This window comes from Montipora foliosa, chromosome 11 (genome assembly GCF_036669935.1).
Source record: "Montipora foliosa isolate CH-2021 chromosome 11, ASM3666993v2, whole genome shotgun sequence".
Taxonomy (NCBI): Eukaryota; Metazoa; Cnidaria; class Anthozoa; order Scleractinia; family Acroporidae; genus Montipora; species Montipora foliosa.
The window spans coordinates 4,274,604-4,287,103 of NC_090879.1; the positions used below are offsets into that span (position 1 = coordinate 4,274,604).

The 12,500-nt window shown below is 39.8% G+C and overlaps 1 protein-coding gene across 1 annotated transcript in view; it reads right to left on the reverse strand.

Annotated features, from left to right (window-relative positions):
* Positions 1-2,576: 2,576 nt before the first annotated feature.
* The window catches only part of LOC137975147 (mediator of RNA polymerase II transcription subunit 16-like), a 33,464-nt gene continuing 23,540 nt past the window's right edge, over positions 2,577-12,500 (reverse strand). Inside the window, exons 16-23 of the mRNA XM_068822225.1 lie at positions 12,432-12,500; positions 11,483-11,560; positions 10,973-11,082; positions 7,961-8,075; positions 6,762-6,872; positions 5,287-5,358; positions 4,485-4,692; positions 2,577-2,838 (exon numbers count right to left, since the gene is read on the reverse strand). The exon at positions 12,432-12,500 is cut by the window's right edge and continues 165 nt beyond it. Coding sequence (XP_068678326.1) covers positions 2,667-2,838; positions 4,485-4,692; positions 5,287-5,358; positions 6,762-6,872; positions 7,961-8,075; positions 10,973-11,082; positions 11,483-11,560; positions 12,432-12,500 — 935 coding nt within the window. The 3' untranslated portion in view covers positions 2,577-2,666. The remainder of the gene's footprint in view (positions 2,839-4,484; positions 4,693-5,286; positions 5,359-6,761; positions 6,873-7,960; positions 8,076-10,972; positions 11,083-11,482; positions 11,561-12,431) is intronic.

Genomic DNA, 12,500 nt, shown 5'->3' on the forward strand with positions numbered 1-12,500 from the left:
GTGAGACACACAACAGAGATCACAGATCTACTTGTGGTGTTCGATTCCTTCTCTGTCTTTGTTGAACCCGAAAGTTACCAGAGAAATTTCCATTTGGTTTCAGTGTTGTACGTAACACCACCTTGGCGAAATATTAGAGGTACAGCATATTTTGATTTCGGCTCGACGGGCGAAAGATTCACGCTGTCGAAGTCCATTGCTCGTCGCTTTTTTAAGATTCCAGATCTTTATGTTTCACCGCCTGTCTTGACGTTCCATTCCTGAGCTCCATGTGGGTATATTTTCTTTAAAGATGTACTAAAAAGCCATTCGCGTTACAATGACTTTCGACGCCATTACAGGTTAATTGTGCAGAGCAAACTACGCATTACCCCAGCCCCCTCAAACCTAACAAAATACGCACAGAAGACTCTATGCACAAAGACACCACTTAGCAGGGGAGTGACAGGCAAGACTTTTCCCGACACGGAAAAAAATAACAAAAAAACCCACGAAATGAAACCGGGATTCCGACTGGGTTTGGCAACCCAGTAATTAATCGTCACATGGTGCGCTGGATTACACCATGCCTGTGCTGGAGAAATTGTGGACATAACAGGAATGAAGCAAACCTCAGCTTAGCATGGTTACTTGGAAGAGCTTCTATTGTAAGTAACCGAGACTGAAAGTGTGCGAAAGCCATCAGTACTGCATTTACAATTTTATTGTTATTTTTGGACAATCCAGTATTAAAATTATTCCTCTTTAATACTCTGAATTATTAATAGAAAACAAGTGTGTCTGAATTTTTCTAATAATCATTACAACTCAATTAAGGACTATCAAAAAAATAAAACGTGGTTAAAAATCCCTTAGAAACACAGAATAACATGCTAAGTTGTCGTCCTTACACTTTGTATACGGTACAAACCAGTCTACTTATCTTGACTGCAAACGCATTACAAACCGAACACCTCCAGGGTACTGTTACATTTATTTAATAGCAACATACAGTGTAATAACATTTTAAACAAGTAGTATTTTAAATAAAAATAGTAATTTTATCATTTTGAGTTTTACCTCAGCACCTACAACTTGCCTACCTTATTAGAATAATGTATAAGAAGTTCGTCCTTTACGTAAACAGGCACGTGCGTACTTGAAAAAAATTGGTAGGCTTTTTTAAAGAGTTTATGTCATAAGTAAAAGACCCAGAGGCCCCCCCACCACAGTGTCAGTCTTATCACCAATCCTCAGTTCACGGTTATTTTTTAAGAAATCGTTATGGTTATGTTAAAAATATGCGACATCTTGCCCTTTGCTTGTAAACCCTCCTGAAAACTCTACAGGTGGGTAAAATAACTAACTACTGCATTTTCCTTCGCATTTCTTTATTGAAATATCCTTCGGAAATGGCATTTGTGAGACTCTAGATTTCCAAAATTTTCTTGGTGCGCAACGTTCTCGTTTGCGTACACCTTCAAAATATCACGCTACACCCCTGGCTTATGACAATCCGAGTTTTTAAACACGAAGACGCTCTTTAAAAGGGGTCGCTTCACGCTCTGCGTTTGTTCGAATTCATTCAAGCACGACTGGATATCCAAGATAGTGATCAAAAAACAGGAACACAGAGACGGAAACCCTGAAAGATAAATTCTTGCGCGAGCAAAGGAAACTGCGGATTGAAAGAAAGGAACAACAGGTAACATGTTTTGACATATTATGGACACATTGCCATAAGGGTCTTTTGTATTGCACAAATTATCACATAGCTCGGTTACGTCCACGGTTGATTGATAAATCATTTACATGTGCCCAAGGAACCACGCCTTTTATAATGCGTCTTTGTGTTTATGCACTGAGTGCTGCTTGGATAAAAGAGCAAGAAAAAAAGAACATGCACTACAAAGGGTAGTGTGTGATGAACATTACGTTGTTCAGCACATGCAGTTTGGTCTTTTGATGCCGTTTATGATGTTCTAATGTTAATGTGAACTAATTAGCATTACAACACAATTTACATCACAAAAGCAGTGAGGTCTGTATCAATTCAAGGTCACCAGCAGCCTCGCAGCCATTCATAGGATAGGTCACTGGGTAAACAACTGTAAAATGACCTTTTATAAGGGTTTGTATGCAAATTTACGAACGTGTTTAGGAGTCGAGAATATACAACGTGAATCGAACAAAAATGCCTTATCTTGTCTTCTTGATACCTTATCAGTGTTTTTGCGGCGTACTTTGGTCATTTCAGCGGGATTCCAGTGGGTTGTAGGTAGCGAACCTACAACCAAACGCTCAAATTACAACGTCAGCTTGGGGTACAAAGCCAGGACTGGGAATCCCCCTCTCTGTAACTCTTACCCGTCATGCATTATGATTTATTCATCATGAAGTGTGATTGCAGTCTACTCTCTGTGTGTTTGGGCCATGTTCGTCTTTTAAGGTTTGTGTCAACTGTACTGTTTGACCATCTCCTGAGAATTTTACATGACCGTTATTAATGCGGACTGACCATCAATTTCAATGTGCTTTTTGCAAGACGGCAGCAAGGTGAATAGTATCACTCAAAAATGAAACTGATTCATATGATAGACGTTCAGCAATAATTTATTAATATGAAAAAACTTCCCGCCACACGGTTTTTTCATCAACAAGTTGATCACCGTTTCAATGAAAGGCTCTTACGCACTACCCACAACTGCAACGCTGCCCTGTTGTTGCTGTTGATGATGTTCTTTGAATGGCAATCTTCTCCAGCTACCTCCACACACACACGACTTGACCCATCTTTGCTCCCAGGCTTTTCCAGCTATATGGTCAGCTATATTGTCTATCAACGATACACAGTTACACCTGAATCAAAACAAATTATACGTCATCAGAATGTGAAGTGCAAGTGTGAATCATTGTAAGTTACGGAATAATAATATTTCAAATTGTAAAGGCCTTTTTAAATAGTTTTCAGTAAGTTGGTCCTAATAGTCCCTTCAGGCCATTCTTTATCCCTGAACTCATAAATGCATGAATTCTGTCAACACTTCCGGATTTCTAGAAATAACGTACACGGGGCGCAAATTTAAAATTGACCATAAAGGCAGGTCACTTTTTGCATCAGGAATAATTACCAATGAAGACCATTGCAATGATCTTGTGGCATCACAAAAATTTCCCCTGACTTCTTTGGCGTGGGAAAACAAAGAAACAGCAATCGCTCTTGGGCAGGGATTGCATTACATTCTCAATGGCAGTCTGCCGTAAATTTGAGGTTTTCTGTAACTATGGAACTTCTTCTTTTGCACTGCAAGCTTCCCCTAACAGCCACATAAAACTCAAAACATCTATGCATATATAGCTAGTGTACAGCCGCCCACTCTCTGTAAAAAAAAAAAAAAATCGGAGAGGAGCGTCTTTGATTTACCGTTGATAATCGTGTTCAATACGACGTGATTTTGCCTGGAATGTGTGGAAAATGATGTGACTGGTTATTACCCATCGATCATGTTACATCATTGAAACAACAAGTTTTGATTGGCTTTTATTTTTATTTCTCCACATCAACACTGTGAGAACCACCGTGAGAAATTTTACGATGAGTTCGTGTGTACTTTGCGCACGGTAAAAATTACGAATAAAAATCTTTTTGATGGTCAAAGAGGTTTTTCTTTTAAAGCACGAGCGGAATTGTTAGCTATGGAGTGTAAAGTGGAAATCGATGCTACGTACATTTGTAGGAATTGTTGTCAGCGCTAAAGCGAAACGAAAGCGCTCCTGACGAATCTTCACGAGGTGAATATATATAGCACTATTCAAAAGATTGTCCACTCGAAAACGTCTCCCGCTATCCCTTACCAGTCAATGTAATCCCAACGCCTTGCTCGGACCAGCCTAACCATTCTCAAGAACAATCTACAAAGCGTGTTGCCATGGAAGATTTGAGATGTGGACATATCGAGGAAATAACAGCTCAACGTCAACGATCTGTGCAGCTCTGAAGATCAGAGCCGTACCCGGTTGGAAGACTTGCAAATACATCCTTTCCTTTAAAGAGTGCTTCTACCCAATAAAGCCAAGGTATCTTAAAACTATTGGAGACGCTCTTAAAAAGACGTTTGAAATCTACCTCAGTGACCACCATTTTGAGAATTTAGCACCAAAGAAATATGAGCCACGCAAATTTTGGTCAGCGTAGATCACTTAATAATGTATGCAAAATTATTCCGGAACACGATTACTAACGGTAAATCACAGACGCTCCTTTCCCAATTTTTTTTTGCGGAGAGTGGGCGGCTGCACACAGGCTATACATACAGGGACAAGGAAGGTGTCACCATTTCTACCTATTTTTACGTCTTGATATTGGTCTGTATGAACCCTACACAAACCTAATTCTTTTAACCACCAGGGCCATGTTGAAGTTAAACATTGAGCACGGAATGCGTGTGATCCAACACATACATGTATAACTAATACTTAGTTTAACTATTATCACAGCTCTCTACCGAGTGCACTGTTTTAACTTGGTGGTGGGAGATTTGTCCAGAAAGATCCTTCTCACAACATCCATAGTATGTATTCCATCAGCAGGCATGGGGAAGATGGCAGAGGATGATGGATGGAAGACCTGATGTGTTGTCTGCAACACTGGTTGGATACCAAACTGATAAAGGCCTGGTTTGATTTGTCCACTCACAGCTTTGCCAGACACACCTAAATTTGGTAAAAAAATCAATCTAACGTTAGCATCACTTCTGTCAGAAGAGATCTGTATTTACTGATAATGACTCAATCATATTTGAGAGGAGCCAAACGTTTTATCTTCTCGTTTTGATGCTCTGTCACTGAGCTACGAAGACTCATGCAATCTAGGCCACTGAACTATTGACATGTCACTGAAATGTCACACCATGGCATTCACACTCACAATTTTTATTGTTATGAAAGAAAGAGCGAATTTCAAACCCAGTGTGCTAATGACGAGATGTGTGAAGAAGCTAACAATGTGAAAGGGTCCTTTGCAGGATAATGATCACATGGTACAAAAACCGCCATACTTGAACGCAAATTGCCCACTGGGACATTTAAAACAAAGAAATTTTAGATTAACTTGCTTTGCTTGAGATGCCCCAGTGCGCAATTTGCTTTCCAGTATGCCGGTATCACTATCCTGTGCAAAGGGCCCATTCTTTGAATGAAGAGGTCACTTTCACGAACTAGCCAGATTTCTCACGCACAATGCCACTGCTAGTGAGGTATTGCTACATGTGTTCTCGAACTCAGCTTGTTACCGCAAGTTACACCTACCTCTGCTTAAACTGGGCACTTGTATATTTTGAAGGAAAGATGAAAAATTTGGAGTTAGAGGAGCTGCTTCAGCTGAAAGACGAACACAAAATGAGGACAAAAAAATCAGTGATAATGATTGATGCAGCATCAATAAAATGTCACAATTATGGCACATTTTCCATATAGACAACATGCACGTTTAGAATGTGTTCTACATCGCTGCAACAGGGCAGACCTACAAGTACATGTAGATGCTTGTGTGAACAATGCATCAGTTCACCATTGTTGAACAGGGTTTGTAAAGGAGGCGTTTTGATGACACAAAGCTTAAATAGAGGTTATCTCCTTATGAAGATGCCGTTAAAAAAATCCAGTACTTTCTCCTCACTTAAAAAAGTCTGGATGTAATGCAATGCCAAGGACGTGAATCCAAAACCTCTCACTTGGTTGTCTGACACTCTATCTCCTGAGCCAGGACAATTCTATCCACGTCAACGAGTGAGACGAAAGCTGTCAATTTTGATAGCATTTAAATGACGGCACATGCTTTACATGGAGTGGGAAACTCTCAGTAGTACATGAGAGAATAGAAATTATGCTCTGGACAAAGTAAGTCATTGCCTACAATCCTGGACAAAATTTTTGTGACGTTTCTAACTTCCTTTTCAATCAAGTGAAGCTATGATCCTCGCAGTTGCGAACACAATTTTAGCAATTCCGTAGAGAAGCCTGAAAGACTCTTGACCTTGGGATGCCGGTGCGACGCTCTAACCAACTGAGCAATGAAGCCACTGATGTTGGGAGCTGGTTAACCTGAAAAGCCTGATACTCAGGTTAGGAGCTGGCCATTTGTGGGTTCAAATGTTCCTGTGATGAATGATCAAAGAAGGAAATGATATATGAAATGAATCATATATTCAACTGCGGATATGAAATCAAGTAAAGATATTGAGCGTAATTGCTAAAATTGCGTTCATAACATTTGAACCCACAAATGACCAGCTGCCAACATCAGGGGCTTCATAGCTAAGTTGGTTAGAGCGTCGCACAAGCATCCCGAGGTGACGGGTTCAAACCCCGTTGAAGTCCTAAAAATTTTCAGACTTCTCTACGAAATTGCTAAAATTGCGTTTATAACTGCGAGTATCATATATATACCTTCACTTGATTTCACATCCACAATCAAATATATATTTACTTCATATATCATTTCGTTCGTTCTATATCTTAAAAAAGGAATTTAACGAAATGAAGCTAACTACATGTTTCCATTATTATTTTCCTTTCTGAAACAATGGTGAGACAGCTCTAGGCTACTTTTGCTTCTTCCTGAGCAATTACATGTATGAATGTATGTGTTGGATTGGCTCATCCTCGGTATAAAAACCTGTGAAACTCACGGATAACGTAACACAAGGAAAACAAAAGACCAAAAAAAAAAGGGGTGCGCCTTGTATCCGAAAAACTACGGTAATTTGTTTGAGGCAACATACCAGCCAACCTGTCTTCTACAGCAACATCAGGTTCATCTGTATTAGCTTGTCTGCTTAGAAGCCAGATTTTGGTAAAGATCTTAAATAACAGTGCCAATGACTCATTTTTATCTGAGGATAACAATCGTAACGACTATCATGATTATCAAAACTGAAAGACAACTTACGATACATTTAATTTTTACTGCATCAGTGTAACTCGCAAACTGGAATCTTAAATGACCACGAAACCATACAAAATGGTACAGTATGTCAAAAACAAGAGGCTCATGTACTGTTACATGTATTGTTGATTCTGACAGGGTTCCGATTCTTTCAACGAACAAATTAAGTGCCTGGAGTGACTACTCATATGAAAGCTACACTAGTACAGTGCTGTTTAAGCAATAGAGGACGTTTTCCGTGTTTCCATAGCCTCATCTAAACACGAGGGAAGTTGGGAGAATTCGAGACAGTTATGCAAACCCGAGACGCATTCAAGGGTTTGCATAACTGTCGAGAATTCTCCCAACTTCCCTTGTGTTTAGATGAGGCTATGGAAACACGGAAAAAAGTTCTCTATTGCTTTTATAAAATGTTTTTCAAAGAAAATTCGACAAATGAAGGAAAATGCTTCTAGATTGAAACAGATTTTCTTGATACACGCTCATATTTCCTACCAGCCAATCAAAACGCGCGTCTGACAACACAACCAATCAAAATTCGTGTGATGTAACAGCCGCGTTCCATACTCTCATCTAAACACAGCTATTGACCAATGAGAGCGCGCGTACTATCCTAATTGTTTTATAAAATCGTATAGTGTGACCCGGGCGTCAACCGGGACTTCAAGATGCCAGGTAAATCAAGTTTGTTGCAGTCAGAGAACAGTGCAGTAGTTAGGAAGCAAGCAACTAGGGGAGTTTATCTGATTGTAGCCAGGAGTCTTGCTCACAGTTGATGTAGGAAATCCCCAAACCCCAGCCATTGGTGATAAGCAAAGAAAATTAATATCTCTTGAGGCTGCTTATTATGCTGTCACAGTAGTACAAGCACAACCTGGTTTTAACTTTCAACTCAGTTGAAGAACTACCGTACATCCCTGAAAGCAATGGAAACTCTCAAATGATTTGGAGAGGAATTTTTGATTCCAGTTTTCTTGATTTCAGTACTTTAGTTTGGGAGGTACATTGACTATGTAGGTTACTGTCATTGCTTACCTGCCGAAGGAGTAATAGAGGGGAGTATTCCAGGTGTGGTCTGACCCCAGAGTCGAATGAGAATAAGCATTTCACGCAATGTACCTAGAAAGCTTGTGTCACGCATCAGGCTAACCTACAAAGACAAAGCACAATAACAAACCCCAAAAAAATTAATTATGGCATCGGCTACATGTGCATGTAGGACGTGATTGAAATGGGAGCACTATTTTACAGTAACACTGTATTGGCTGGATGTAATTTAAGCTGAAATTCCAGACGATGATACTGACAAGGTCTTCTACTCTATTAGCAAGGTATTTTGGTCGACTGAGGGATTCACAGAGCCTCAGCAGTATTATTCTTAAATGCTCCTTTAAGGACGTTTGCGCCAAAATCTTCCTACGGTGAGATTTTCTTCATTTCTCGCCTAGAGTTAGGTCATAAAGTACTTACTCCAAAAATGAAAAAAAAAATGGGGGTCACCGACTTTGTTTCGGAGAAAATGGCAGTGGAAAAATGCCTTAATTTCGAGAAATCGGTCATAATAGCGAGATGTAGGCTCATCTGCTCATCCATCGAAAATCAGAAAAATAAACTGTTGGAGTGAAAGTTTCCGTGCATAGGTTTTTAGGAGTGAGATTTTTAGATAATTGTATGCCGCTAGGGATGTGGTAAACAGTAGAGTTCATTCTCGACGAGCGTTTTCGTAAGCTCTATCCGTTGCAACCACTACTGGAATTGGATGGCAAGAGGAAAGAAAATGTTAAAAAAAGATAACTTCTTACGTTGAGAATTTTTTCATTTCATCATATTTTGTAGATAGTAAGTAAAGTAAGTGATTCATGATTTAAAAAATAGGGGTCACCGATGATCTGAACGAGTAAAATCGATGTGATTTTGCAAAGCTCTTGGAAAAGTTCGTTTGTCACGCTTTTGCGTGACCTGTCGGGCAAGGACTGGAACCCAAGAGAGGATCGATCGTTGAAGAGATGAAAGGTTTTTACCGAAAAAAAAACCTTTCTCGAGCATAGCAACGAAGTTTTAAGCAGGGGTCATCTTCATTTGGATGGTGTTTTGTGTAATACCTCTCCATTGCCGTCATGCTCATCCTCTGGTGTGTGTTTTTTGTGAAATTCAATCGCTGATTGTTTCCACGCAGGTCCGCACTATTCAAGCGACGAGGACGAAAATACTGCTCAATTTTCACGAAAGTAAAGGAAAAGAACTTTAAAAACATGCATTCACTTTGAACGTAAGTTCGTAGGGTAATAAAAACATTAAAAAGAAACAGCCACATTAAATTTACGCAACGGTTCGTCCTCGAGTTTTCCAAACTTTCAGCCACTAGTCTACTCGATCAGCTACCTTTTCCAGAGCTTTTCCATTCTCCCGCTCACTTCTCTTTGAAGTTTCATGGAAATAAATGTGCCATTCTTTTGCCGGCCTGGAATTTTTTCCTCGGCGTTTTTGTCGCCATGTTATTTTAACTGATGCTTGAAAAATTTGTATGGAAGTCAAGTAGACTAGTGCACGACTGATAAAACCTCGCGGATATCAGGCGTGCAGTAGTCTACTTGACTTTCATAAATATTTTAAATCAATTTTGACTGATCACGATCTTCTCTGATCCAACGCTGTGCAAGACTTATCGTCCACGGTTTTTGCAAAGGTTTTAAAACCTCAACTTCACTAATGCTCGAAGTAATACGTGACATATTACAGTCGCGTTACCTGCGCAGTAACGTTGCGCACAAACAATTAGCGCGAACGTCCTTAAATGTCAAGTAATTTTGGTTCTTTACGAACGGTAAGTATGTACTATTCCACTGAGAAATTCAAAAGGCCAGCATACTGTTAAAATATTTGCTTGCAGAAGACATCCTATATACCTTTAGTATTTTTCCGCCTTTTGGCCTCAACAATCAGTAGGATATTGGCCATGGTTATCTTTCATGCATGTGGCTTCCAAAGAAAACTCAGGCCCTGTCCACACGTACCCGAATATTTTTCAATCCGCAACTTTTCCTTTCCGGATGCGCCTTCCGTCCACACGTATCCGGTGAATTCGCTGGAGAATCCGGAACTTTTTTAATACGTTCTCCAAAGTAGAGATTTTAATCCGCTATGAATCCGGAACGTAACAAGATCGAGCCCAGTTCCTCGCCGTGAAACTGATGATGGCTGCCGAGGGCTTCATGGCGCATGCTCTGTTACCTCTGTTTCCTTGAGGAGTCCTGAGTACTAGAGTGAATCCGGATACGTGTGGACAGGTAAATTCGATTTGAATACGCTAGGTGTGAATGGGAATATTTTTTAATCCCAAAAGAAAAAGTTGCCGGTGCAAAAATAACCATTTATAAGCTATTGGTTCAATTCATATTCCCATGTAGGAAATGGCCACTCTTACCACGCCCCTGAAACGCATGTTATTTAACAAATAAAGAAGCTTGGCCTGTGATCTGTTTTGTTGCAAAGCATGCAGGAAACAGATAGAGCAGGAAAGAAGTGTGGGGAAAACACTCGACTAAGTCGAGTGTTTTCCCTACTTCTTGAGTGCTTCCTAAGTGTGTTACAACCGAACAGATCACGGGCGAGGCTTCTTCATTTGTTTTATAACAAAGAAAAACCATCAAAAGCAAGTTCAACGCAAGCTAACAGACAAGTGCAAGTACTGTTTTAGTCTAAAATCGGGATCGAAAATCGAATTGTTCAGTAAAATCTGCCTGAAATTTTCGCTCATGAAAACCTGAACAATTGGAAAACAAGCTGCTTAATGCGTGTGGTTGGTCTGGCTGGTAAACAAAGATCCCCAAAACAGATCACAGGCGAGGCTTCTTTCTTGTTTCACACTGCATAATAGAGAATTGTTTAATTTCATCATGTGTTCGGCTAAAATGTTCGGAAAACTAAATTTCCCAAATCCTACGAGTGGCGCCAGCCGTGCATCTGTTATCTCATAAAGCACGCTGTTTTAACCATTCAGAGTGCGCGTTATATCGAAACTTTATTAGAATGACATGTATGACTAACCCCTGGTGCCGATTCCTTGTTGTGATGTGAAGTGAAGGAAACAACGTTAACCACAAACATGGCAAGGTCAGCCAACCATTGAATGAGAGGAAACAAAGACAACAATGTTGCTATACATAATAAAAACAAACAAAAATAATTACATAATAAAAATAATAATTTCAGAAGTATGTGGGAAGGCAGTATATGTAAATTGTATGTAAATGTTTGACTTGAATTTATGGCTTGAGAGTGAAGCACTTCTGCATCATTTTTTTCGAAAAGGCATTTTCCTGCAACGCGCACCAATGGGAAGTCCACTGGACTATTGTGTCCTCGGAGAGTTAGCTTATGCTCACATTTCCAACAAATTTACACTGTAACAATAAAGACACTTGGCAACAGTGCTAGCGTCAAGGCAGATTGAAATGGAAAAGCGCTGCTGTCTTGGCTACTGTTGGTTTACCGAAAGAATCCTGTGCTTAAGACTGAAGTTCAAGAGAATGCATTTACCACAAGTCTATGTCTTACTGCTTTGAAGAGTCAATTCCTTTGTATCTAGAGCTTGCAGTACTTTGTCTACATCAACATCCACAGCTGTGGGTATCTCTTCATAAGAAAAAAGACAGATTCCTCTTATTAATATAACCTCTAAAACAGTAATTTGTATTCTCAGCTGTCAATAAGTCTATTGCAACTATTTGGGTTCATAAAATTGTTTAAGCACTCGGATTTAGGGAAGTAACCAACAACAAAAATTAATTCCATAACCCTAGTGTGGTAGCCTCTCGATTTTGGTATAATGAGATACTAGCTAAGCGACTGTACATGTACCATGCAATACAAAATAGATTGACTGCATGGTACTGAAAGGGGCTTTGGGTACATGTATCTTGCCTATCCGATAACTTACTGTACTTTACAATTACAGGACCTTCGGCTGAACCAATTGTACAGTGTCAAGGCAATTTTTCTGATCAGGTAAAACATAACAGCATGAGATAAGTTTCCTAAAGGTTACCGGTAACGGCAAAGTTGTTCATGAGCCACTGGAGGGCTCAAAAGGTACACTGTATAGATTTTACTCTGTTTAAAGGCAGACAATTAACTTGTCATTGGGGGTCTAGAAACTTCAGAGATGGAGCGGTTTTTAATTGAGTGTCGAAAGTAATTTGCGAATTGCTTTGGTTTATGATTACTTCACTCGGTGATTGGTTCAAAGTTCTCGCGCCACTTTTTCAACCAATCAGAAGTAAAACCAAAAACAATCGTGGCTCGCGAGTGCACATTTTTGCCCGCGCTTTGTGTCGGCTACGTAAAATTACTTCTAGTTTTGTTTGGTTTACTGGATTGTCTCCGTCCTTTTTGATTGGCCAAATTAATTACTTTGGTTTTGGTTTTACGACACTCAAGCAGTGCGTTTGGGTTGGTCGGAATGAAAACCGATTGACCTAAAAAATACAGGTACTAGGTTACCCACTTGCCAGCTGCTCAGAGGCATTGTGTGTGGATCTCAAAAGAGACCTAAAGGTTGCTGCTACCGCCATGA